General features: G+C 39.0%; 1 protein-coding gene across 6 annotated transcripts in view; it reads right to left on the bottom strand.

Annotated features, from left to right (window-relative positions):
* LOC132225560 (histone demethylase UTY-like) overlaps positions 1–25,458 on the bottom strand; it is a 300,626-nt gene that overhangs the window by 30,376 nt on the left and 244,792 nt on the right. For all 6 annotated transcript variants that reach the window (XR_009450969.1, XM_059680653.1, XM_059680656.1 and 3 more), the window contains 3 exons: positions 10,099–10,163; positions 9,949–10,023; positions 8,503–8,651 (listed from right to left, as the gene is read on the bottom strand). Coding sequence is in view for 5 of the 6 variants with exons in the window: in XM_059680653.1 (XP_059536636.1) it covers positions 8,503–8,651; positions 9,949–10,023; positions 10,099–10,163 (289 nt within the window). In the remaining variant the exon portion in view is untranslated. The remainder of the gene's footprint in view (positions 1–8,502; positions 8,652–9,948; positions 10,024–10,098; positions 10,164–25,458) is intronic.

The raw sequence follows: 25,458 nt of genomic DNA, 5'->3' as shown, positions 1-25,458 counted from the left end.
TATGTAATACCCTTTTGTAATACTTTAAGCAAAAAAAAAAAAATGAAAATAAAAAAGAAATGTAAGAGGAGAGATTACAACTGATACAACAGAAAAACAAAGGACTTTCAAAGGATAATATGAACAATTTATACATGCCATCAAATTGAATAACCTGGAAAAATAAATAAATTTCTGGAAACATAGAGCTGCCAATACTGAAACAGATGAAACAAAGAAACTGAACAGATTGATTACAACTGAAGCAGTAATAAAAAAAAAACAACCTCATAGCAATGTCCAGGAAAGATAGCTTGACAAGTTAATTCTACCAACTAATCAAAAAAAGTAATAACTGTCCTTCTCAAACAATTCCTAAAAATTTAAGAGGGAGGAACACTTTCAAACTCATTCTATGAGGCCAGCATTACCCTAAAGCCTAAACAGACAAAGGCATTACAAAAAAAGATTTACATGCCAATATCCCTTATGAATGTACTAGAGGCCCCGTACACCAGTGGGGTCCCTCAGCCTGGCCTATGCACTCTCGCTATCAGGGACCCCACTGATGCACAATCAGGGCCAGGGAGGTATGTGGAAGGTTGGCGAGCAGGGAAGGGACCACAGGAGGGCTCCAAGGCATGTCTGGCCCATCTCGCCCATTCCTAATTAGATGGACCCCAGCAGCAAGCTAACCTACCGATCGGAGCATATGGCCCCTGGTGATGAGTGTACATAGCTATAGGTTGAATGGTTGAACAGTCACTAAGGCTTAGATATAGATAGATATAGATATAGATGTAGATATAGATATAGATATAGATGATATAGATATAGATATAGATATAGATATAGATATAGATATAGATATAGATATAGATATAGATATAGATATAGATATAGATATAGATATAGATATAGATATAGATATAGATATAGATAGATATAGATATAGATATAGATATAGATATAGACATAGACATAGATATATAGATATGCCCAAATCCTCAACAAATTCTGGCAAATTAAATTCAATAATACATTACAAAGATTATAGACCTTGATCAAATAAGATTTATACCAAAGATTCAAGGATGGCTCAATATATGCAATTCAGTTAACATTATATACCACATCAACAACACCTAAGATAAAAATTAGATCTCAATAGATGTATATAAAGCTCTTGATAAAATTCAACATCCATTTATGATTTTAAAAACCCTCACTAAGGTGGGTAAGAGAAACCTTACCTCAAAATAATAAAGTTATATAAGATAGTTAACAGCACACATTCCACTGTGAAAAGATGAAAGTTTTACTCTAAGATCAGAACAAGATAAGGATGCTCACTCTCAACAATGCAGGGTTGGGCAAAAGTCGGTGTATAGTCAGGAATACGTGAAACATTAGGAGTTTATTCTTGTGTAATTATTTTTTAACTAGTGGCCCATGCACTGGGGGTGGGAGGTCCTCAGCCCAGCCTGTACCCTCTTGCAGTCCGGGACTCCTCGCCCTTTACCTGCTCGATGCTCCTTACTGCTTGGCTCACTGCTCCTTAGTGTTGCTCCTTTAGTGCTTGCCAGCTGTGAGCCCAGTTTCTGGCTGAGCAGTGTTCTCCCTGTGGGAGCACACTGACCTACGTTGAGCATCTACCCCCTAGTGGTCAGTGTGCACTATAGCGACCGGTCGTCCCGGTCATTCCGCCATAACGGTCGCTTTGGCTTTTATTACTAGTATGTAGACTAGAGACCTGGTGTACAGAATTTGTGCCCCGGCAGAGAGAGGTCCCTCAGCCTGGCCTGCGCCCTCTTGCAGTCTAGGAGCCCTCAAGGGATGTCTGTCTGACTGCTGCGGAAGCAGGAAAGGCTCCCACCGTCACTGCTGCCCTTGCCAGCTGTGAGCTAGGCTTCTGGCTGAGTGGCACTCACCCTGTGGGAGTCCACTGACCACTGGGGGGGCAGCTCCTGCACTGAGTGTCTGTCCCCTGGTGGTCAGTACGTGTCACAGCAACCAGTCATTATGCCATTTGGTCAATTTGCATATTAGCCTTTTATTATATAGGATTATTGTATTATTTTTTCCATATGAGCAACTGTAAACCCACTTTTGCCCCACCCTTTATTACTCAATTACTCTAATTACCTAGACAAGGTAATTAGACAAGAAAAAGAAACAAAGGTAAATTGGAAAATAATTGTCATTATTTGCACATAATAGATACATATAAAAAAGTTATCTTTGGAATAAGAAATGCATTTCATAAAGCAGCAGGATACAAAATTAATATACAGAAACCTGCCACATTTCTGTACACTAACAATGAACAATAATAAGAGAAATTAAGAAAACAATACCATTTGCAATGGTATCAAAAGAATAAGATATCTAGGAATTTAACCAATGAGGTAAAAGATCTGTACTCTGAAAACTATAAGACAAGGAAGAAAAGGAAAAATACATAATTTGCTAACTGATTGCAAGGATTAATACTGTTAAATTGCCCATACTACCCAAAGCAATCTACATATTCGAAACAATCCCTATCAAAATACTAATGGCTTCTTTTCAGAACTAGAAAAGTTCTAAAATTTATATGAAACCAAAAGGACTACTACTAGCCAAAATGATCTTGAGAAAGAACAAAGAGATATATTTATCCTGACTAAACTACATTACAAAGTTATAATAATCAAAACAGTATGATACAGACATAGAACAATGGAAAAGAATAGGCAGTCAAGTAAACCCTCACTTATATAGTCAATTAATTTAAGACAAAGGCAAAAATATGCAATGGGGTGAAGATGGTCTCCAATAAATGTTATTAGGAAAATTGGACAGATACATGCAAATAAATAAATTTAAAAATAAAAAGTACAAAGCCTCTGCACGGTGATGGATACCACAAAAGGACAGTGTACTGAATCGGAAAATGTATTTGCAAATGATATATCCAATTTAGGGGGTTAATATCTAAAATACATAAGAAACTCATACAACTCAATAACAAAAAAATAAATAATCCCATCAAAATATGGGCGGAGGACATGAACAGACATTTCTCAAACGAAGACATACAGATGGCCAGTAGATATATGAAAAGATGCTCACCATCACTTATCATCAGAGAAATACAAATCAAAACTACAAAATAGGACTACATACCTATCACAATGACTATTATAAAAAATAAGAAAAACAAGTACTGCACATATGTAATACCTTAATTATTAAAAAAATAAAAAGAAAAAAAAGCAAGTGTTGGCAGGAATGTGGAAGGAAGGTAAGCCCCATGCACTGCTGGTGGGATTGTAAATTGGTGCAATAACTATAGAAGACAGTATGGAGTTTTGTCAAAAAATTAAAAATAGCTCTAGATATGTTAGCCAAGATTAAAGTAATACAGATATCCATAAAAAATGGATAAAATATAATGTGCATACGTGTGCATTTGCACACATATTAGAGTTCAGCAATAAATAAGGACCTCTTGCCATTTGTGACATGGATGTACCTACAGAAAAAAGACAAATACTGTGTGATTTCAGTTATATGTGAAATTTAAAAAAACACCCAAAGATAAAAACAAAAACTCACTTTTTAACATTACTAATTGTATATTCATCATAGAAAGGAGCTCAATCTCTTGATTGCTAGAGGGTAGAACGTTGGGAGCATGGATAAAAAATGTGAAGGGGAATGTGGTAACTGAACGGATAATTAATAGACTCTAAGTGGTGATCATAAGGCATTTAAATGTCAAAACACTATGCCACTGAAACACATAAAACTAATATAATATAATATGCTAACAATACTTTTAGAGTTAAGTGAAATCCATAAATGAAAAAATAAAAAAGTTCAAGCACTTTTAGGCACAAATGACAAAGACATATACTATTAAGCTTGATATACCTTCCAAATTTTAAAGAAAAAAGACTTTTTAAATTTCCTTTCATTTTCAAATATTTTCTTTTAGAAGTCTTTCAAATTGAATGAGATAATTAAAATAAATCTTAATAGATCCAGTTTAATGGTATATAATAGGAGGAAGAAAAAACTTGAGAGGAAAAAATTCTTGCTCAATAGTAACTACAATGATGGCCAATTCAAAGTGAATTTCCAATTATAGCCTAGAAGTAAAAATTCTAATCAATGGATTTTATATCTAGCTGTACATCAAAAACCCTGAGGAGCTAACTCAGTTGGTTAGAATGTTACCCGGATATGCCAGGATTCTGGGATTGATTCCTGGTAACAGCACATACAAGAATCAACTGATGAAAACAGGAATGGGTAGAATAATAAAATTGATGTTTCTCTCTCTCTTGTTCCAAAAATGCTGAGATTTTAAATATTTCTTCCAAAAACTTTTACAGGAAATTCCAATAGGAAACTTTGGAAGCTTAACTCATCACAAATGTGCAAAAATTAACTTAATAAGTTGGTCAGTATACAGTGAGAATATACTGAAGTAATTGGATTTTCAAACTATAGCTGCTGCAGATAACAACTGCAAGCAGCAAAAACAAAAAGAGGATGATTGTGTGTGTAGACATTAGTATATAGCCGAACCGGTTGTTTGTTAACTATCATTTGCCCTAACTGACTAATGGCTGGAACTTACAAATGACTAAATATATGAACTATCACTTATGACATATCAAAGTCAATGTAAAGGTTATCAAAGGGGGAGTTATATTTGAATGTGTTTTCTTTTCATTTATCAAAGATATTTGGGTTGAATGAAACTTTAAGATTTTATATCAGGGCATGGCAAATATGGCTCAAAGGCCAAACACCTGTTCTTATGGGTAAGACTATCATATAAGACACAGATATGCTCTATGAGTGCTATTATGCTAACACAGCAGAACTAAGCAGAGTGACAGAGACTATATACATTTTAATCGCCTTGTATTGCCCGGCAAACTATAAAATGCAGCAAACAGTTATAATGCAAAACCATTTCAACTGCTAGACATATCACCCATACTTCAACATTTTTTTTCTTTTATTACCGTGTATAGCCATCATGTCAAAATAAGAAAGACTTCAAATGTAGCACTTTTGTCCTGGCCTGTGGGGCTCAGTTGGTTGGAGCATTTTCATGTATACTGAAAGGTTGTGGGTTCAATTCCCAACCAGGTCATGTACCTGGGTTGCAATTTTGATCCCTGGTTAGGGCACCTACAAAAGGTAACTGATCAATGTTTCTCTTGCATTCACATGCCCACCTCTTTCCTCTCTCTTTAAAATCAATAAGCATGTAATCAGTGATGATTTAAAAGAAAAAAGAAAATGAAACACTTTAAAAGCATGTGGAGCCCAGCCAAGCTTGGCTCAGTGGTTGAGCATTGACCCATGAACAAGGAGGTCATGGTTGATGTTCTGGTCAGGGCACATGTCTGAGTTGTGAGTTCCAATCCCAGTGAGGAGCATGCAGGCGGCAGTCAATTGATGATTCTCTCTCATAACTGATGTTTCTATCTCTCTCTCCCATTCTCTCTGAAATAAAAAAAAACACACAAAACAAACATTTAAAATGCTCATTAAAATATATCTCTCAGCTCTGCATCAGCTTGTGCAGCAAAAGGTCATGGGTTAGGTCCCTGGCTCCCCTCAGAGCTCATGCAGGAGGCAACAGATTTATATGTCACTTTCACATCAATGTTTGTCTGTCTCTGTCTGTCTGTCTCTCTTCCCATCCCTCCCTTCCACTCTTTCTAAAACTTAATGGAAAGTATATCCTCAGGTGAGGATTAACAATATATATAGACAGAAATTTTTAAAAATGTAAAATGTAGTATTTCATCCAAGCTAAATTGCTTCACAAAAACTAAAACAAAATTAAGGCAAGACTAAATGAAATCTCTGGCCAGGCAAGAAAAACAGTTTATAAATTGTGAGTTAATTAAATCATGTTTGGTTGCAGTGGGTACTTTTAGAGAAAATAAAATGGTTCCAGACTGTTATCCTTTTGTTGAGAACAGATTACTCAATGAAAATGTTGGAAGCATCAATATGCAATTCAAAAATAAAATGAATAACTTCAAGCAGATTTTTTGTCTCTTGACAAGTCAACAGATTATTAATACTATATAATTGCTTTCTTTGAGAAGTCAATACCAAATGTGAAGTGACTCAAGAATTCACCTCTGTAAGTGGTCTCCACAGGACCATTATAAGAGAATATTTTCTAAGAAACTGAAAAAACTTTAAATACTACTGAAGGGGCATCTGATAAGATACATTACAACTAATGGTGGGAAAAATATGAATGAAGTGAGAAAAGCCTTACTTGGATAAATTAACAAAGTTTATGAAAATGTAAAGTGCTTAATGTCTATGGTTAATTATGTTATTATTCACTGGCACATACTTTATGCAAAATACTTGTGTGCCATTCTCAAAGACTTAATGAACATCAGTTTCATGAATTCTTGTTGGAAAGCGAAGCTGGTCACTTATGACTTAACACTCAGGGTTGAGACTGAAAATTTTTTTGAATGAGAACAACAATCAACCGCTGTCATTGGTCATTAATTTTTTTTGCAATTTTTATGATGATTCTTTAAAAAACCCCACAATCTTATATTGTGGAACAATACTACACAGTAAAGACATATGAAAGACAATGTTTTTGGCACTGCAAGTACTATTAAGCTGCTTAAAACACTCTGTGTGGTATTAAAAATTAAACAAAAGTCTAGATGTCCATCCCTTCAACAATTTGCAGCACTACAGCTTTAGAACCATTTTTCAAACTTCAGTGCAATGCACAGAATATTTCCATTTTGCAAAAGCCATTTGTGCAATGAAATGTGAAAGGAAAACATCAAGTAAAAAAATACAGAACTTTTTTTTGGTTAATCCTCACCCGAAATATTTTTTCCTTTGATAGTTTAGAGTGGAAGGGAGAGGAGGAGGGAGAGAGAAACATTGATGTGAGAGAGACACATTGAATGGTTGCCTCTTGCACAAGTCCCAACAGGAGTCAGGAATCAAACCTGCAACCCAGGTATGTGCCCCTGACCCTTTGGTGCCATCTGGTCAGGGCTAACAGAACTTTTTATATACGTTACAACCAATTAATATATTACATAATATATGCCCATACATTGATAGCAGCATTTGGTAATACCTATTTGTGAAGACATATTTTTATTTTTAAAGATAAAATATGTATTATCTCATTGTAGAATAGCTTTAAAAGATGTACATTTGCAATTTTTAAAAACATAGTAAAATGAGAAGTGAGAATATATCAGTACATATTTAAGAATTTTCAATAAAAACTTTTATTATAGCCCAGCCAGAGTGTCTCAGTGGTTAAGTGTTGATTTATGAAGCAGGGGTCCCAGGTTCAATTCTCAGTCAGGGCACATGCCTGGGTTGCAGGCTTGATATCCAGTAGGGAACGTGCAGGAGGCAGCCAATGATTCTCATCACTGATGTTTCTATCTCTCTCTACCTCTCCTTTAATCTCTGAAATCAATAAAAAATCTACACTAGCCCTGACCAGTTTGGCTCAGTGGATAGAGCGTCGGCCTGCGGACCAAAGGGTCCCGGGTTCGATTCTGGTCAAGGGCATGTGCCTTGGTTTCGGGAACATTACCAGTAGGGGGTGTGCAGGAGGCAGCTGATCGATGTTTCTCGCTCATCGATGTTTCTGACTCTCTATCCCTCTCCCTTCCTCTCTGTAAAAAATCAATAAAATGTCTTTAAAAAAAAAACTACACTAATAAAAGAGAAACATGCAAATTGGTGTCATTCTGCTATGCCCACCAGCCAATCAGAGTGAGTATGCAAATTAACCCAACAAAGATGGCGGTTAATTTGCATATGTAGGTGTGGAGCAAAGACCGAAGACAGCGTAGAAGGAAGCCAAACGCTGCAGAAGGGAGCAAAGCGGCGGAGAAGGGAGGGAGCTGAGGCAGCGGAGACAGTAGCAGACTCGAGGCAGCAGACACTGGAGCGGAAGGTGGGTTTTGCTCCCTTCCCTGCTTCGCTCTGGCTGCAGAAAGCCCTATTCTTGCAGGAATAGGCCTGAGGAAGCCCTATTCTTGCAGGAATCTTCCTGCAATGGACCTCTAGTATATATATATTATAAAACAAAACCAAAAAACGTTTATTATATAATTTTAAGTCTGTATAATATGATATAGTTCTTAATGTAACTACAGTGAAAAAAAAATTGGAAAACTGTCAGCTTGCAATCAATGAGATCAAGACAAAATCTTTATGTAATGCCGTAATATAGTTCACTCACTGAGTGATTTATTGCTTCTTTCCCAAGTTATATTTTTCAGTTTTGGTGTTTACATATAAAAAAGATAAGAGACACAAATTAATACTCTCAGATCAATTATAAGAATAATTACAAATATTTTTACCTATTAGAAAGAATTAAAAAAATATTTTGAATAAAATAATTATAAACAGAAACTATGTAAATGTGTCACATTTGACTATCACTTTCTTTTGAAACACAAAGATATGTTAGCCCATAAAAATAACCTGGTGTTCGACTTCCTGGAACTTTCATGTATAGCTGAACTGTATTCATGCCCAGAATAGAATGACCAAGGTGGCTTAGAAGATTTCCTGCTGATACCACCCGCACAAAAGCAGGAAGTTTAGTCAGCTCATGCAGCTGCAACTTCCACCTGAAATAAAATCAAAAGTTTAACTTTGCATCCAGAGACAGAGAAGCATCGGTCAGATGCTCAAACCTCAGAGGGAAGGTAGGGGAGGATGGGGGTAAGGAGGAGAGATCAATCAAAGGACTTGAATGCATGCATATAAGCATAACCAACAGGCACAGACACCAGGGGGTGAGGGCATGAGCTGGGGGGGGGGGGGGGGGCAGGGGAGGGGGAGGGACAGGGACAATGGGGGGATAAGGACACATATGTAATACCTTAATCAATAAAGAAAAAAAAGTTTAACTTTGCTACAAATATTTATGAAAATTAACTGTCTTAAAAATCTTGTGATCTGACCAGAAAACATTACATTTCTAACTATTATACTTTTAAAGTCAAAAGTGCTAAAATGTTTAACTTTTTTTAAAAAGTTCAATCACAGAGTGATAATTGTACAAAAACAAAAAAATTATAATCACGTAAATCAAGCATGTCAAACTCAAAGGCTAACATGGGCCAAATAAACAATGTTTAAGTTTATGTGGGCCGCAAAAGAAAAAAGCTTCAATTTTCATAGAAATGTAGGTTTATTTCAATAGAGACATGCTGAATACAATGAGTAATCGTTAAAATAATAGAACATTTTAATAAAAATTAACATTTTTTTCTTGAACATTAACTTACCAGACACTGAATAATTGCATAAATTAATAAGCGTAACACAAATAAACCTATTTTTCTTATTCTCTGAAAGTGAAATATTTTCTGTTGTACACATCAAACAAGTCAGTACAAGGCTAATGATCTGGCAATCAGCTGCCAAAATATTTGCTGCTGGTATTTAGTGGAGAGAAATGGTGCACCTGCACTTAAGGGAAATGAATGCAACACAATTATAGTAATCAGTTATTAGCAAATGTTGTATTTGTTATTAATAATTATGTATAACAGGATATTGTAAAAATTAAGTAGTAAAATTTTTACTAAAACATTTCTTACATACCATTATAATGGCTGGGCCGCAAAAATATTCGTTGTGGGCCACAGGTGGCCCATGGGCCATGAGTTTGACATGCTTGATGTAAATAAAACACACAATTTTTATTTTAAAATTTATAAAATTAATGTTCTGGCATTCTTCAAGTAAAAAAAAAATCGAATTCAAAACCTAATAAAGAAGTTTTAAAATGCTGTTTTTTTAACTAATGTCAACATAAAAAAATATAGGCATAAAAAACAAACAAAAACATAACTACTAGGGAATTTCCAATCCTGCAATCCTATTTTTACTTTACACAAACAGAACTGGAAAACTTACTTTTTGTCATCAGAAAGGTCAATGTTGGTCCCAAACTTTATGGTTTTAAAAGGTCCTTTCCTTCTCTTTCCAGAACTTAAAAAAAATAAACATTAAAATTAATTCCATGCTTTTTGCACAGAAATATTGACTGAACACAAAGTTACTTACATATCGGAAGATGTAGATTCATTGTCTGAATAATCCTTGTGTTGCATTCTTTTCTCATTTTCTTCCTATAGATTAAATAAACATTCATGCATAGTATTCCATCACAGGCTACTGTTTTAATTACACAAGTGAATAAAATAGTCCTATCCTATCTAATATAAGAGAAACATGGTAATTAGCGTACGACCACTATACTTCCCATTGGCTAATCAGGGCGATATGCAAATTAACTGCCAACCAAGATGGCGGCCAGCAGCCAGGCATCTGACGCGAACGGGGAGGCTTGCTTGCTTCAGTGACAGAGGAAGCCAAGCTTCCCCGCCTGCCTTGCCGGCCTCTCAGCTGCACTCTAAGCAACATTGTAACAAATATAGAAGCTAAACAAAACCCTGGGCTTCAGCCAGCAGGACTGCAACATTGTTTCAAATACAGAAGGTAAACAAAGGCCAGAAAACTGCTTTCAGCAGCGGAGGTCTCATAGCTGGAGCCTAGCCTCAGAGCTAAAGCTGGCCCAGAATTAAAAAAAAAGGAAAAAATGACAGGTTGGGAGCTTCAGTCACCCGCCAGCCTGAAAACAGCCCTCAGTCCCTCATCCAGGGTGGCCAGGCACCCCAGTGGGGACCCCCACCCTTAAGGGGGTATGACCAGATGCAAACAGCCATCATCCCCTCACCCAGGCACCCAAACGGGACCCCCACCCTGAAGGGGGGTGACCAGATGCAAACAGCCATCATCCCCTCACCCAGGCTGGCCAGGCACCCAAACGGGACCCCCAACCTGATCCAGGACACCCTTCAGGGCAAACCAGCCGGCCCCCACCCGTGCACCAGGCTTCATTCCTATATAGTAAAAGGGTAATATGCCTCCCAGCACTGGGATCAGCAGAGCAGCGAGGCCTCCCAGCACCAGGATCAGTGTGACAGGGGGCAGCGCCCAAACTCCCTGATCACCCCGCGGCTCTGTGTGTAACAGGGGGCGGGGCCACAACCTCCCTATCCGCCCTGCTCTGTTCATGACAGGGGCGAGCTCCTCAACCCCCTGATCAGCTCTGCTCTGTGCGTGACAGAGGGGAGCTCCCCAACCCCCGATCGCCCTGCGGCTCAGTGTGTGACAGTGTGTGGCGCCCCAACCTCCACCTCCCCCCCAATCGGCCCTGCCCTGAGTGTGACAGTGGCGGTGACCCAACCCCCTGATCCGCCCTGCTCTGTGTGTGACAGGGGGCGGTGCCCCAACTCCCCTATTGGCCCTGCTCTGTGAGTGACAGGGGGGAGCTCCTCAACCCCCTGATGGGCCCTGCTCTGTGCGTGACAGTGGGGAGCTCCTCAACCCCCTGATCGGCCCTGCTCTGTGTGTGACAGGGTATGGAGCCCCAATCCCCCTGATGGGCCCTGCTCTGTGCGTGATAGGGGGCAGTGCCCCAACTCCCCAATCGGCCCTGATCTGAGCCCGACCAGGGGCTGCACCTAGGGATTGGGCCTGCCCTCTGCCACCCGGGAGCAGGCCTAAGCCAGCAGGTCGTTATCTCCCGAGGGGTCCCAGACTGCGAGAGGGCACAGGCAGGGCTGAGAGACCCCCTCTCCCCCCCCCCCCGAGTGCACAAATTTTTGTGCACCGGGCCTCTGGTCCTATATAATAAGATATGCAAATTGACCCAACAGCAGAACAACTGGTCACTATGAAGGGCACTGACCAGCACGGGGAGACGCTCAATGCAGGAGCTGCCCCCTGGTGGTCAGTGCGCTCCCATAGGGGGAGTGCTGCTCAGCCAGAAGCTGGGCTCATGGCTGGCAAGCACAGTGGCAGTGGCAGGAGTCTCTCCCACCTCTGTGGCAGTGCTAAGGATGGCCGGCTGCCGGCTTATGCCCACTCCCTGCAAAGTCAGACATCCCCTGAGGGCTACTGTATTGCAAGAGGGCACAGACTGGGCTGCGGAACCGCCCCCACCCCAGTGCATGAATTTTGTGCACTGGACCTCTAGTCTACATATAACCTACTTGGTTATACTTTGAAAACTAAGTTTCTATAAATACATTTCATAAAAAATATCTTCAATGACCACATTAAGTAAAGAATCAAGAAAAGGCAATCCAAATAACACAATACTCATCCTCTTCCATCAGCCACAAAATTAATATTATAGAACACAATTATTTTTCAAATAAAAAAAACATGCATTCATTGTGGTCTAAAGATGAATTTCATTTTATATTTTTAAAAATTATTTATTTTTTATTTTCTAAACATATTTTTATTGTTTTTTAGAAAAAAAAAGAAAGGGGGATAGAGTGATACAAATTTCAGTAAGAGAGAAACATCAATCAACTGCCTCCTGCACATCCCTCACTGGGGATCAAACCCACAACCAAGGTATAAGCCCCCTTGACAGAAATTGAATCTGGTACCCTTGAGTCGAAGGGCTGATGCTCTACCCACTGAGCCAAACAGGTTAGGGCTGAATTTTATTTTAAATGGTATCAAAGGAATTTGAGAGGACTGAAAGATAAATTTAATATTTAAAAAACCTCACAATTTTTTTAGGATTAAGATATTTTGCAAGTACATACTCCTAAGAGAAAAACTTTATTCCTATTTCAAAAACAAAAAACAGGGTATGTTTTTCCTTACTGACACTCTTCTCGAAGAATGAAATCTGTAGTTTTTAAGATTTTACCAGATATTCAAAAAGAGAATGAAAAAAAAATTAAAGCGAGATTAGGGAACGAAGTATCACAAGTGCTTATAGATACCCAAGTAGCAAAGCAAAAGCACACATTCTAAACTTACCGAGGGCATACAAATACAAATATACATAGCTAAAGATTATATTGAGGAAAAAAGGTAAGATTTTCTATTTCTAATTATGACTTTGTTCAGTCACCTGACCCTGCCTGTGTAGACCATACTAATAAAATTACCAGTACTTAGAGAAGTTCTTCATAATTTAAATTTTTGATACAATAAATTCCATATCAATAATAAAAATTTACATAGCACTAGTAAGGACATTGAATGTTTTTTTAAAAAGTGTGAATAAAAACTTCTTGACAAAGTTGCCGATATAATGCATGGGGTAAATGGTGCTGAGACAAGTGAAAATCCCTGTTTAAAAGGATGAAGAGCCCTAACCAGTTTGGCTCAGCAGATAGAGCGTCGGCCTGCAGACTCAAGGGTCCCAGGTTCAATTCTGGTCAAGGGCATGTACCTTGGTTGTGAGCATATACCCAGTAGGGATTGTGCAGAAGGCAGCTGATCGATTGTTCTCTCTCATCAATGTTTTTAACTCTCTATCCCTTTCCCTTCCTCTCTGTAAAAAATCAATAAAATATATATTTTTTTTAAAAAAGAAAACAAGGAAGAATGTTCATGGCTGCAGAATAGGTGGAACCTCCCACTCCTTGCTCCCAAGACCAGAGGTATTTGTGACTGAACTGCCGGACATCAGGCATGAAAAACTAGTTGAAGTGAAGTTGACCTGAAATACTGTGAACAGAGAACACAAAAAAGAAAGGAGAGGCAGAGAAGGTGGGTCAACTAGGCAGAGCACAGCTAGTAAGCGGGAGAGACATTGTGGCAACAGTGCCCTTACACCCCCGAGAGTACAGTACAGAATCTAAGCTCAAACAAGTATCCCCAACTCAGAAAACAGAGAAGAGGATGGGAATTCATGTAGCACTGGGCGGGAAGCAGTAGAGATAAAGTCCACCTTGGAAGCTCAAATTGCAAAAGCCCAGGCAAAGGGCAATTTCTTTGTTACAGCACCAAGGACAAAAGACCTAATCTAGGACTGGGGGGAATGGCCAAGCAGCAAAGCTCCACACTGCAGAGCTTGGTGTGAAGGGAGCTAACAGGTATAACCAACAGTGACTCAGAGATAGCTTCTAGCCCCTGGTAGAACATTGGGCAGAAAGCAAGATAGCTGGGAGGAGGCTGGTCTGTGTGCCTAGGAGGAAAAAGAGACCGGACTTCCCTACCTCACTTCCATAAACGCACTAAAGGCACCCTGGCCCAACCTGAAAAATCTGTCACATCTACCCTGTTCTGCTGTTGATCCCAATGAAAGGCAAATGTCTTGGGGCTACAAATCTGTACCAGTAAGGCTAATATGCAGGTTTGGGGACACAAATGACCAGCAAAAACCCTGCCCAAGGACAGAGGCCTATGCAAAAAATTCAAGTGCCAAGAGGGTCTGATTTTTATATTTGCTTTTGTTTGTTTAAATATATTTTTTATTGATTTCAGAGAGGGAAAAGGAGAAATAGAAACATCCATTATGAGAGAAAATCATTGATTGGCTGCCTCACTGCATGCCCCCTACTGGGGATGGAGCTGGCAATCCAGACATGTGCCCTTGACTGCAATCAAATTCTTTAGTCCAGAGGCCAACGTTCCGTCCTCTGAGCCAAACCATCTAGGGCTGTTTTGGTTTTTTTTGATCCCCTCCTATTCTGAGTGGCAGCAATGGACTGCCAGGAAACCAGAAATGAAGTGTTTCAACAGTGTCACCCTGGTGGGTTTCTGTCTGGGTGGGTGTGCTTGAGCCCTTCCACAGCTCTGCAGGGAAGCCGATCCAGCTCCCCAGTGAGTATAGCCTGTCAGTCCAGCCCTGCCTAAAGGATGAAGTGCCCACCCCCTCTCCCACAGTTTTACAAGCATTACCTTCAACACCTTAAACCATATCCTGACAGGTACCAGAAACCCTCATAGAGTGAAGATCCATGGGAGATGGGAGAGCAAATCAGAGCAGGGACATTCAAAGGGTAAGTCCCAAGAAAGACACAGTCTCTGGCCTTCAGAGGACCCACCAACTGTACTGTTTGGGACTATGCTCTGACAAGTGTTAGGCTACCTGGCTTTAGCAACTCACATTGATAGCATCAGAGAATCAACTTGGAGGCTTGTGACCAGCACATCAACAGGCCAATCTTGGACAACATCTGAGCAACATCCAACAAGCTGCACAAATAGGAGATCCAAAGGGTTTATATCTAGGTGCCAAAATCTGTGGAAATTGTTTTTTTCTTCATATTTCTTTAATATTACTTTGTATATACTCTTCTTTGTTTTTAGATTCCACTTCATTACTGCTTTTTTCTCCCATATTCGTTTCACTTTTTGCTTTTCTTTAAATTTTCTTTTCTTTTTTTGTTTTTCCTCTTCCTATTCCATATATTATTATTACCTTTTAAAATTACACACACACACACACACACACACACACACACACACACACATATACATCCTCTTCTTATATTTTACTTTTCTTTCACATTCTCCTGTCATTTTCTTCTCTTCTTTTTGGTCACTTGTATTATAATATTCCCTTTCATTTCTCGTTATCTTCTCTTTCCTTATGCTTTTTGTTGGTGGCAGGGTTGTTTTGGTTCTTATTATTAGCTTTTGTTCTATTTGTCTGTGTGTATTCAGTTTGGTCCTGTTTTATATTGTCTTGTTCTGTCAGCACCTGTATTATAGCTGTCTGGGATTGAGCCTCATAGGCAGCCAGCCTGAGGACTAAGTCCACCCACGAAATGTACAATCAGAAGGCAATTACAATAGGAGGTGCAGATAACCCATGCAAGGGGCATTTCTAGGGCACCGAACTCAAAAGATCAAGGAGACTACACTACAAGGCACGGCAAGACACTACTCAAAAGATAAGCCGACCAGGACTGTGACTCAAAGCATATGTACCTAATAAATAGTTACAATTATGCAGAGGCAGAAAAAATGGGAAGATAAACAGAACCCAAATGAAAGAACAAGAGAATTCTCTAGAAGAAGAGTTAAATGAAATGGAGATAGGCAACTTATCAGATATATAATTCAGAGTAATGATTATAAGAATGCTCAACAGCATGAAAAAAATAGACATTATTAAAAGCAACCAGTCAGAAATAATGAACCCTAAACAGTTTGGTTCAGTGGATAGAGTGTCGAACTGCGGGCCAAAGGGTCCTGGGTTTGATTCTGGTCAAGGGCATGTACATTGGTTGCTCCTCGGGCCCTGGCCCTGGTCAGAGGCAACCAACTGATGTGTTTCTCTCACATTGATGTTTTTCTCTGTCTTTCGCTCTCTTACACTCTCTCTAAAAATTAAAGGAAAAATATCCTTAGGTAAGGATTTTACATACACACACACACACACACACACACACACACACACACACACACTATATATATATAAAATGACACAGCAAACATAAAGAATACATTGGACGGAATAAAAAGCAAATTAGAGAAAGCCAAGGATTGAATCAGCAAATTAGACACAGGGAGAAATAATCACTCAGAGAACCAAAAAGAAAAAAAAGGAGGAGGAAGAGATTAATCAAACAACATAAAAGCATATGTGTACAACCCAGAGTCATAGTCAATAGCATGGGGAAAATGTAGGGTGGGGTGAGGGTAGTGTGGAGGGAGGCAAAAAGGGACAGGATAAGAGACATCTGTTTGCTGCCAACAATACAGTAATATAAAAAAATAACAACACTAAAAAGACCCAAAACAACAACAAAACACAGAACAGTTTAACCCTTTTCGGTCCAAGTCGAGGCTGATTCGACAGACCAGTTTCAAAAGATACCACACTATGAAATGTTTTAATGAATAAACTCTTTGATTGAACATAATAATATAACCGGTGAATTTTTGGTTTAAACTTTAAAATAAGAACATTAAAAAGTTCAACATTCAATCCCGTCAATTAATTTGGACCAGACTGTTTGATTTCCAAAAATAAAATTGTACCACAAAGGGTTAAGGGAGCTTTGGGAAACATTAAATGAAACAGCATCTGCATCATAGAGGTACCAGAAAGAGAAGAAAGTCAGCAAAGAGTAGAGAACCTGTTTGTAGAAATATTGGCCAAAATCGTCCTTAACCTATGAAGGGAAAAGTCAAACAAGTTCAGGAAGCACAGAAAGCATCAAGCAAGAAGAACCCAAAGAGGCCCATGCCCAGACACAGGCCAAAGGGGAATGACATGAAGTAGTCAAGGTACTGAAAGGGAAGGATCTGAAAATACGACTACTTTATCCAGCAAGGTTATCATTCAAAACATAGATGATGAAATAAACAGTTTCACAGACAAAAGAAGGCAAAAGAAATTTATTACCACCAAATCAGCATAGCAAGAAATGTTAGAGGGACTATTGGAAGAAAAAGTAAGAAAGAGAGGGAATCATAGGCAAAAAGGATAAAATTGGCAATAAACAAGTTCATATTAAGAATACCCTTACATGTAAATGGATGAAATGGTCCAATCAAAATTCATATGGTAGCTGAATGGATAAGAAAACATGACTTATATATGAGTCACATATATGCTGTCTACAAGAGTCTGACCTCAGAACAAAATAGTTCCCCCTTGCCCTGACTGGTTTGGCTCAGTGGATAGAGCGTAAGCCTGCGGACTGAAGGGTCCCAGGTTCGAGTCCAGTCAAGGGCATGTACCTTGGTTGCAGGCACATCCCCAGTAGGAGTGTGCAGGAGGCAGCTGATCGATGTTTCTCTCTTATCGATGTTTCTAACTCTCTATCCCTCTCCCTTCCTCTCTGTAAAGAATCAATAAAATACATTTAAAAAAAAAAAGTTCCCCCCTTTCACTCTAAGTCAATGGAAAAAATATTCACAGGGGAGGGGGAGTTCGGGAGAAATCCAGGGGTGAGGATTAATAACAACAATAAAACTTACTTATCCTGGATCAAGCATAAGACTTACACTCAATTTCTCTTCAGAAAGGAAGACAGAAGAGTGAAATATTTAGAATTAAAAGGGGGAAAAACATGCTAGAATTCTGGACCCAGAACAATTATACATTAAGAGTGAAATAAAAATAAAGACATTTTTAGATGCACAGAAATTTAGAGATTATTGCTAAAAATACTACCTTGCCAAACAAAACAGAACAAAACAACCAAAAAGCTTGAATCGATCTTCACAAAATAATGATATGCATACATTGACATGAAATACAGCATTGTGGGAGGGAGAAAATGGCGGAGGTATAAACGGATGTGTCCGGTGCCTTGTCCTGGAGCAGATAAGGGTGAGCAGCTGTAACGGGTAACATACAGCCCGAATAGGCAGAGGATTTTCAGCAGAGAGACTGTCTGAAGCTGGGAAAGACCGAGAACCCCCAGAAACAAAAGGACGGTTGGAGACTGCGGCTGAATTCTCTCCCGGTGCGCCAGCTCAGCAGCAGAGACTGCGCCATCTGGGGTAGCTGTTGCCGGCATCCAGAGACCAGCTACTAACCTGGAAACAGGGGATCTCAAGCAGCGTGACTGCGTGAACTCAGACGAGCACTGCTTCTTCTCACGGAAAGGTTAGACTTCCCCTAAAGGTGCGGTTTGCAGTTTGGGTTGGAGGGAGGACCAAGCTAGCGCGCGTGCGCGGGGCGAAATCTGCGCCCCACAGAGTCCGCGGCCTTTGGGACCAGCGTGACCCGCGAGTGGGGAAGGGGCCCCACAGGGCTGCTGGCAGAAGGGAATGCTAAAAATAAGCCCATAGCTGGACTGGATGTAAAAAAGCAGCCTTGGACTTTGCCACTGTCCTGGCTGCTTGGTGCCAGGGGCGAGTGGGCGCGGAGACTGTGTGCAGACCAGGAAGGTGGAGGCTTGCGAATTCACTCACAGTATCAGGCTCTTGTTACAGTTCCCCTTAGATCCATGAATTTGATTATTAAACCCAGTGCATGGGATTCCCCAGTTGGGGTGATTCGCAGAGCCTGTAGGGGAAAGTTCTTTTTGGGGAGCCTGGGAAACAGAGCAGGCAGTAACCATTAAAGAACCAGCTCTGGGCAGTGGACTTTCCCAAATCAGTTTCAAGTACCATAGAGGAAAAAAAAACTCTATTGATAGAGAGGACTTATAACCTCAGAGGTCAATGCAGACACACTGCCACCCAGAGGCAGACCCACGAACTGTCTCTTCTGTGATCACAAAGGTAGTCTGGTAAACAAATACAACCTGCCTTAAAATCAGGACTTTGGTTTACGGCACGGAGGGACAGTGTATCGCAGGGAAATTCAACACTCTCCTGAATGCCTGGCAGGACTAAGGCGTGACAAAAAGAAGAGTAGAAGATCTGAAGCACCTTCACTACTGCATATTTTTATATTTTTTTAAATTCTTTTTTCAACATTTCATTAAGAACCTATTTTATTATTTTTTTGTTTTTTTTCATCACTTGATTTTACCTTTTTAATTACCACATTTTTTTAACCAGTATTATTGCTATCATTTTACCATTTTTTCAAGTGTCATTTTATTTTTTATTTTTTTTATTTTTCTTTATTTTATTTTGGGATTAGTGTTCTACACTCTATTTTCATTGTTCCTTTAGCATCATTTCTCTCTATCTCACATTTACCCTTAAGCCAAAACTCTCTTCCTCACTTTTCCCCTTTTGCTGCCTGTTTCTCTTACCCTATTCCTGCTTTAGATTTTCCCTATTCCTTCTTTTTACCCACTATCTAAATTTCACCCTACTTATATATCTAATTTCCAATCCCTTGCTCTAAATTCATATACACCTCTCTCTTATCTTTCTTCACTATCCAATTTTTTTTCTCTCGTTGTTGTTTTGCCAGTGTTTGCTTGATTTTGAGTATATTAGGTTTTTTTATGCTTGTTTGGGAGACTTTTGTTTTTCATTTTCATTTCTCTGTTTTGCTTATTTTTTCTTTCTCTGGTTATTTTTGTGCTTCTGTTTTCCCTTGCCTTGCTTGATATTAGTGGTTGATTGTAGTTTGCATTAATCTCCAGGGATCTGCTGCTGGAATTCATTGAGATTAGTTGTGTTTCTCTTAGAGTTTTCTCCCCATACAAATAGCCTCTTCCCCTCTTACTTTTTTTTTTTTTTTTTGGTCTGTTTGTTTTTTTCGTCTCTCCCTTTTCCCAATCTCACTTCGGCACTCCTTTCTGTTTTTTCTTTTTCTCTTTAATCTTTTTCTCTTTTTTCTTCTTTATCCCCTAATTCTCTTCGCTCGGGTGGTCACCTTTATTTGGGGTTATTAATATCATGAATACATTTTGCTCAGTGCCTTCTACGTTGTGCCTTGTGTTGTATTTTGTGCCTTCAAATCAACACAGCAGAGAGAGAACTACATAACCAAACACCTGGAGAAGAGAGATCATGGTGAAACAAAGAACCAACCCACATATGAAAGAAAAACAGGCATCATCAGAAAAGGAAGTAAACGAAATGGAGGCAATGGAGGCAATCACCTGTCGGAGAAAGAATTCAGAGAAATGGCCATAAGGTGGATGAAAAAAATGGAAGACAAATTCAACAATATATGTAGGAACCAAGAGGAAATGAAGAAGAACCAAGAGGAAATGAAGAGAAATCAAGAAGAAATGATAAATGACATCACTGCTACAAACAACTCAATAGAAAGGATCAACAGTAGACTAGAAGAAGCAGAGGACCGCATCAGCGAGCTAGAAGACAAGGTAGGAAAAAATACCCAAACAGAACAGCTTGTAGAAAAAAAAATTAAAAAGCAGGAGGAGAGCCTAAGAGAACTCTGGCACAACGCTAAACAAAACAACATCCGAATAATAGGGGTGCCAGAAGGAGAGGAAACTGAGCAAGGAATAGAAAACCTGTTTGAAAAAATAGTAACAGAAAATTTCCCAGACATAGGGAAGAAAAAACTCACACAAATCCAAGAAGCTCACAGAGTCCCAAACTAAATAAACCCGAAAAGACCGAAGCCAAGGCACATAATAATTAAATTGGCAAACACCAACGACAAAGCAAGAATCTTAAAAGCAGCCAGAGAGAGACAGAAAGTTACCTACAAAGGATCCCCCATCAGACTAGCGACCGATTTCTCAACAGAAACACATCAGGCAAGAAGGGAATGGAATGAAATATACAAAGTCATGCAAAGGAAGGGTCTGAATCCAAGAATACTGTACCCAGCGAGGCTATCAATCAAAATTGAGGGTCAAATCAGGAACTTCTCAGACAAAAACAGTCTATGGGAGTTTATTACAACCAAGCCAGCAATGCAAGAAATGCTAAAGGTTCTGCTGTAAATAGAAAAAATAGGAAACAAAGAAGGAACGCAGCGGTAAAGAACAAAAATGGCGACTAACAAGTTTCTATCAATAATAACTTTAAATGTAAATGGATTAAATTCCCCAGTCATAAGGCATAGGGTAAATGAGTGGATAAGAAAACATGACCCATATATCTGCTGTCTAAAGGAAACCCACCTCAGAAAAAGAGACGCACACAGACTGATGGTGATGGGATGGAAAAAGGTTTTTCAGGCCAATGGAAGTGAAAAAAAAAAGCCGGGGTAGCAATACTTATATCTGACAAATTAGATCTCAAAGTGAAGGACAGAAAAAGAGATAAAGAAGGACACTTCATAATACTAAAGGGAGCAGTCCAACAAGAAGAAATAACTCTGGTAAATATATATGCACCCAATATAGGAGCACCCAAATACGTAAGAAATCTTCTGGAGAAGATCAAGGGAGAGATCGACAGCAATACAATCATAGTAGGGGACCTTAACACCCCATTATCACCACTGGACAAATCCTCCAAACAGAAACTCAGCAAAGAAACATCAATCCTAAATGACTCACTAGATCAGATGGAATTAATTGACATCTTCAAAACATTTCACCTCAAAGCCACAGAATATACATTCCCCTCAAGTGCACATTTGTCATCTTCAAAGATAGACCATATATTGGGTCACAGACAAAGTCTCTTCAAATTCAAGAAAACTGAAATCATATCAAGCATCTTCTCAGACCACAAAGCCATAAAACTGGAAAACAACTACAACAAAAACAATCCAGAAAAATCAAACACATGGAGACTAAATAGCATGCTATTAAACAACAACTGGGTTACCAGTGAGATCAAAGAAGAAATAAAAAGCATCATGGCAACAAATGACAATGAAAACACAACAATCCAAAACCTATGGGACACAGCAAAAGCAGTCTTGAGAGGGAAGTTCATAGCTCTACAAGCCTATTGCAAGAAACAAGAAAGAATGAGAATAAATGACCTAACTCTACAACTCGAAGAGTTAGAAAGAGAACAACAAAAAAGGCCACTGTAAGCAGAAGGAAGGAAATAACAAAGATCAGAGAGGAGATAAATGACATAGAGACCAAAAAAAAAAAACAATACAAAAGATCAACAAAACCAAGAGCTGGTTCTTTGAAAGGATAAACAAGATTGATACACCTCTAGCCAGGCTCACCAAGAAACAAAAAGAGAGGACCCAAATTAAAAAAATCAGAAATGAAAGAGGAGAAATAACAACAGACCCCATAGAAATACAAAGGATTGTTAGAAAATACTATGAACAACTCTACTCCAACACACTAGACAACCTGGAGGAAATGGACATATTCCTAAATAAATACAACATTCCAAAACTTACCCAGGAAGAATCTAAAAATCTCAATAGGATAATAACTATGGAGGAAATCGAAGCAGTAATCAAAAAGCTTCCAGCAAACAAAAGCCCAGGGCCAGATGGCTTCACAGGGGAGTTTTACCAAACATTCAAGGAAGAACTAAAGCCTATCCTCCTCAGACTATGTCAAAAGATCCAAGAGGAAGGAACACTTCCCAGCTCATTCTATGAAGCCAACATCACCCTAATCCCAAAACCAGATAAAGACAATACAATGAAAGAGAATTATAGGCCAATATGCCTCATGAACATAGATGCCAAAATCCTCAACAAAATCCTAGCAAATCGGATCCAGCAGTACATCAAAAAGATCATACACCACGACCAAGTAGGATTTATCCCAGGGATGCAAGGATGGTACAATATCCGCAAATCAATAAATGTGATACATCACATAAACAAATTGAGAGAAAAAAACCACATAGTCATATCAATTGATGGGGAAAAAGCATTTGACAAAATCCAACACCCTTTCTTGATAAAAACGCTCAGCAAGATAGGAATTGAGGGATCATACCTCAACATAATAAAAGCCATATATGACAAACGCACAGCCAACATCATACTCAATGGGCAAAAACTAAAACCATTCCCCCTAAAAACAGGAACAAGACAGGGATGCCCGCTCTCACCACTCCTATTCAACATAGTACTGGAAGTACTAGCCGTTGCAATCAGATAAGAAGAAGAAAAAAAAGGCATCCAGATTGGAAAAGAAGAATTAAAACTGTCCTCATTTGCAGATGACATGATACTGTACATACAAAACCCTAAAGACTCCATCAAAAAATTATTAGACTTAATAAATGAATTCGGCAATGTAGCAGGATACAAAATTAATGCTAAGAAATCCATGGCATTTCTTTACACCAATAGTGAACTTACAGAAAGTGAAACTGCAGAAGCAATCCCATTTACCATTGCACCAAAAAAATTAAAATACCTAGGAATAAACTTAACTAAGGAGGTAAAAGACTTATATGCCAAAAACTACAGGACACTGAAAAAAGAGACAGAGGAAGACATAAACAGATGGAAGAATATACCGTGTTCATGGACTGGTAGAATCAACATCATCATAATGTCCATACTACCCAAAGCAATTTATAGATTCAATGCTATCCCCATTAAATTACCAACGGCATATTTCACAAATCTAGAATGAACGTTCCAAAAATTCATCTGGAATAAAAAAAGACCCCGAATAGCTGCAGCAATCCTGAGAAAGAAGAACAAAGTAGGTGGGATCGCGATACCAGATATTAAGCTGTATTACAAAGCCACTGTTCCTAAAACAGCTTGGTACTGGCACAAGAACAGACATATAGATCAATGGAATAGAATAGAGACCCCAGAAACCGACCCAAACCACTATGACCAATTAATATTCGACAAAGGAGGCAAGAGCATACAATGGAGTCAAGACAGTCTCTTCAATAAATGGTGTTGGGAAAATTGGACAGATACATGCAAAAAGATGAAACTAGACCACCAACTAACACCATACACAAAAATAAACTAAAAATGGATAAAAGAATTAAATGTAAGACGGGAAACCATAAAAATACTAGAGGAATCCACAGGCAGCAAAATCGCAAACATATGCCGAAGCAATTTCTTCTCTGATAATGCTCCTAGGGCAATGGAAACTAAAGAGAAAATAAACGAATGGGACTACATAAAAACAAAAACCTTTTGCACAGCAAAGGAAACCATCAACAAAACAACAAGAAGACCCACTACATGGGAGAACATATTTGCCAATGATACCACCGATAAGGGTTTAATTTCCAACATTTACAGGGATCTCATGAAACTTAACAAAAGGAAGATAAACAATCCAATAAAAAAATGGGCAACGGACCTAGATAGACACTTTTCGAAAGAGGACATACAGAAGGCCGAAAGATATATGCAAACATGTTCAAAGTCACTAATTATACGAGAGATGCAAATCAAAACGACAATGCGTTATCATCTCACACCTGTCAGAATGGCTATCATCAACAAATCAACAAACAACAAGTGTTGGAGAGGATGTGGAGAAAAAGGAACTCTTCTGCACTGCTGGTGGGAATGCAGACTGGTGCAGCCACTATGGAGAACAGTATGGAGCGACCTCAAAAAACTAAAAATGGAACTCCCATTTGACCCAGTGATCCCACTACTAGGAATATATCCCAAGAAACCAGAAACGCCAATCAGAAAGGATATATGCACCCCTATGTTCATAGCAGCACAATTCACCATAGCTAAGATCTGGAAACAGCCTAAGTGCCCATCAGCAGATGAATGGATTAGAAAACTGTGGTACATATACACAATGTAATACTATGCTGTGGTAAAAAAAAAAAAAAAAAAAGGAACTCTTGCCTTTTGCAACAGCATGGATGGAACTGGAGAGCATTATGCTAAGTGAAATAAGCCAGTCAGAGAAAGAAAAATACCACATGATCTCACTCATTTGTGGATTACAGAGAACAACATAGACTGATGAAAAGGGACAGACCCAAAGACTGAGAAACAGTGATCAGGCTATCAATCCCCAGAAGAAAAGTAGGGGAGGGCGGGGGTAAGGGGAGGAGATCAACCGAAGGACTTGTATACATGTATATAAGCCAAACCAATGGACATGGACAACAGGGGGATGGGAGCATGAGTTTGTGTGTGGGGGGGAGGTTGGGGGTAAATGGGGGGATGAGGACACATTTGTAATACCTTAACTAATAATAATAATAAAAAAAGAAATACAGCATTGCCATAAAGTGTACAACAAATGATGTAATACATGTATATAACTGAGAGATTAAAACAATGACGTTATTAAGAAGCAAGAAGAAACAGATGAAAAAATCAACAACTTAAGTAAGACCCAAGAAGAAATGAAGAGCGATATAGCT

This window comes from Myotis daubentonii, chromosome Y (genome assembly GCF_963259705.1).
Source record: "Myotis daubentonii chromosome Y, mMyoDau2.1, whole genome shotgun sequence".
In the NCBI taxonomy this organism is placed as follows: domain Eukaryota; kingdom Metazoa; phylum Chordata; class Mammalia; order Chiroptera; family Vespertilionidae; genus Myotis; species Myotis daubentonii.
The sequence above is the reverse complement of the archived record's forward strand: the minus strand, read 5'-3'. Positions and strand labels throughout refer to the sequence as shown.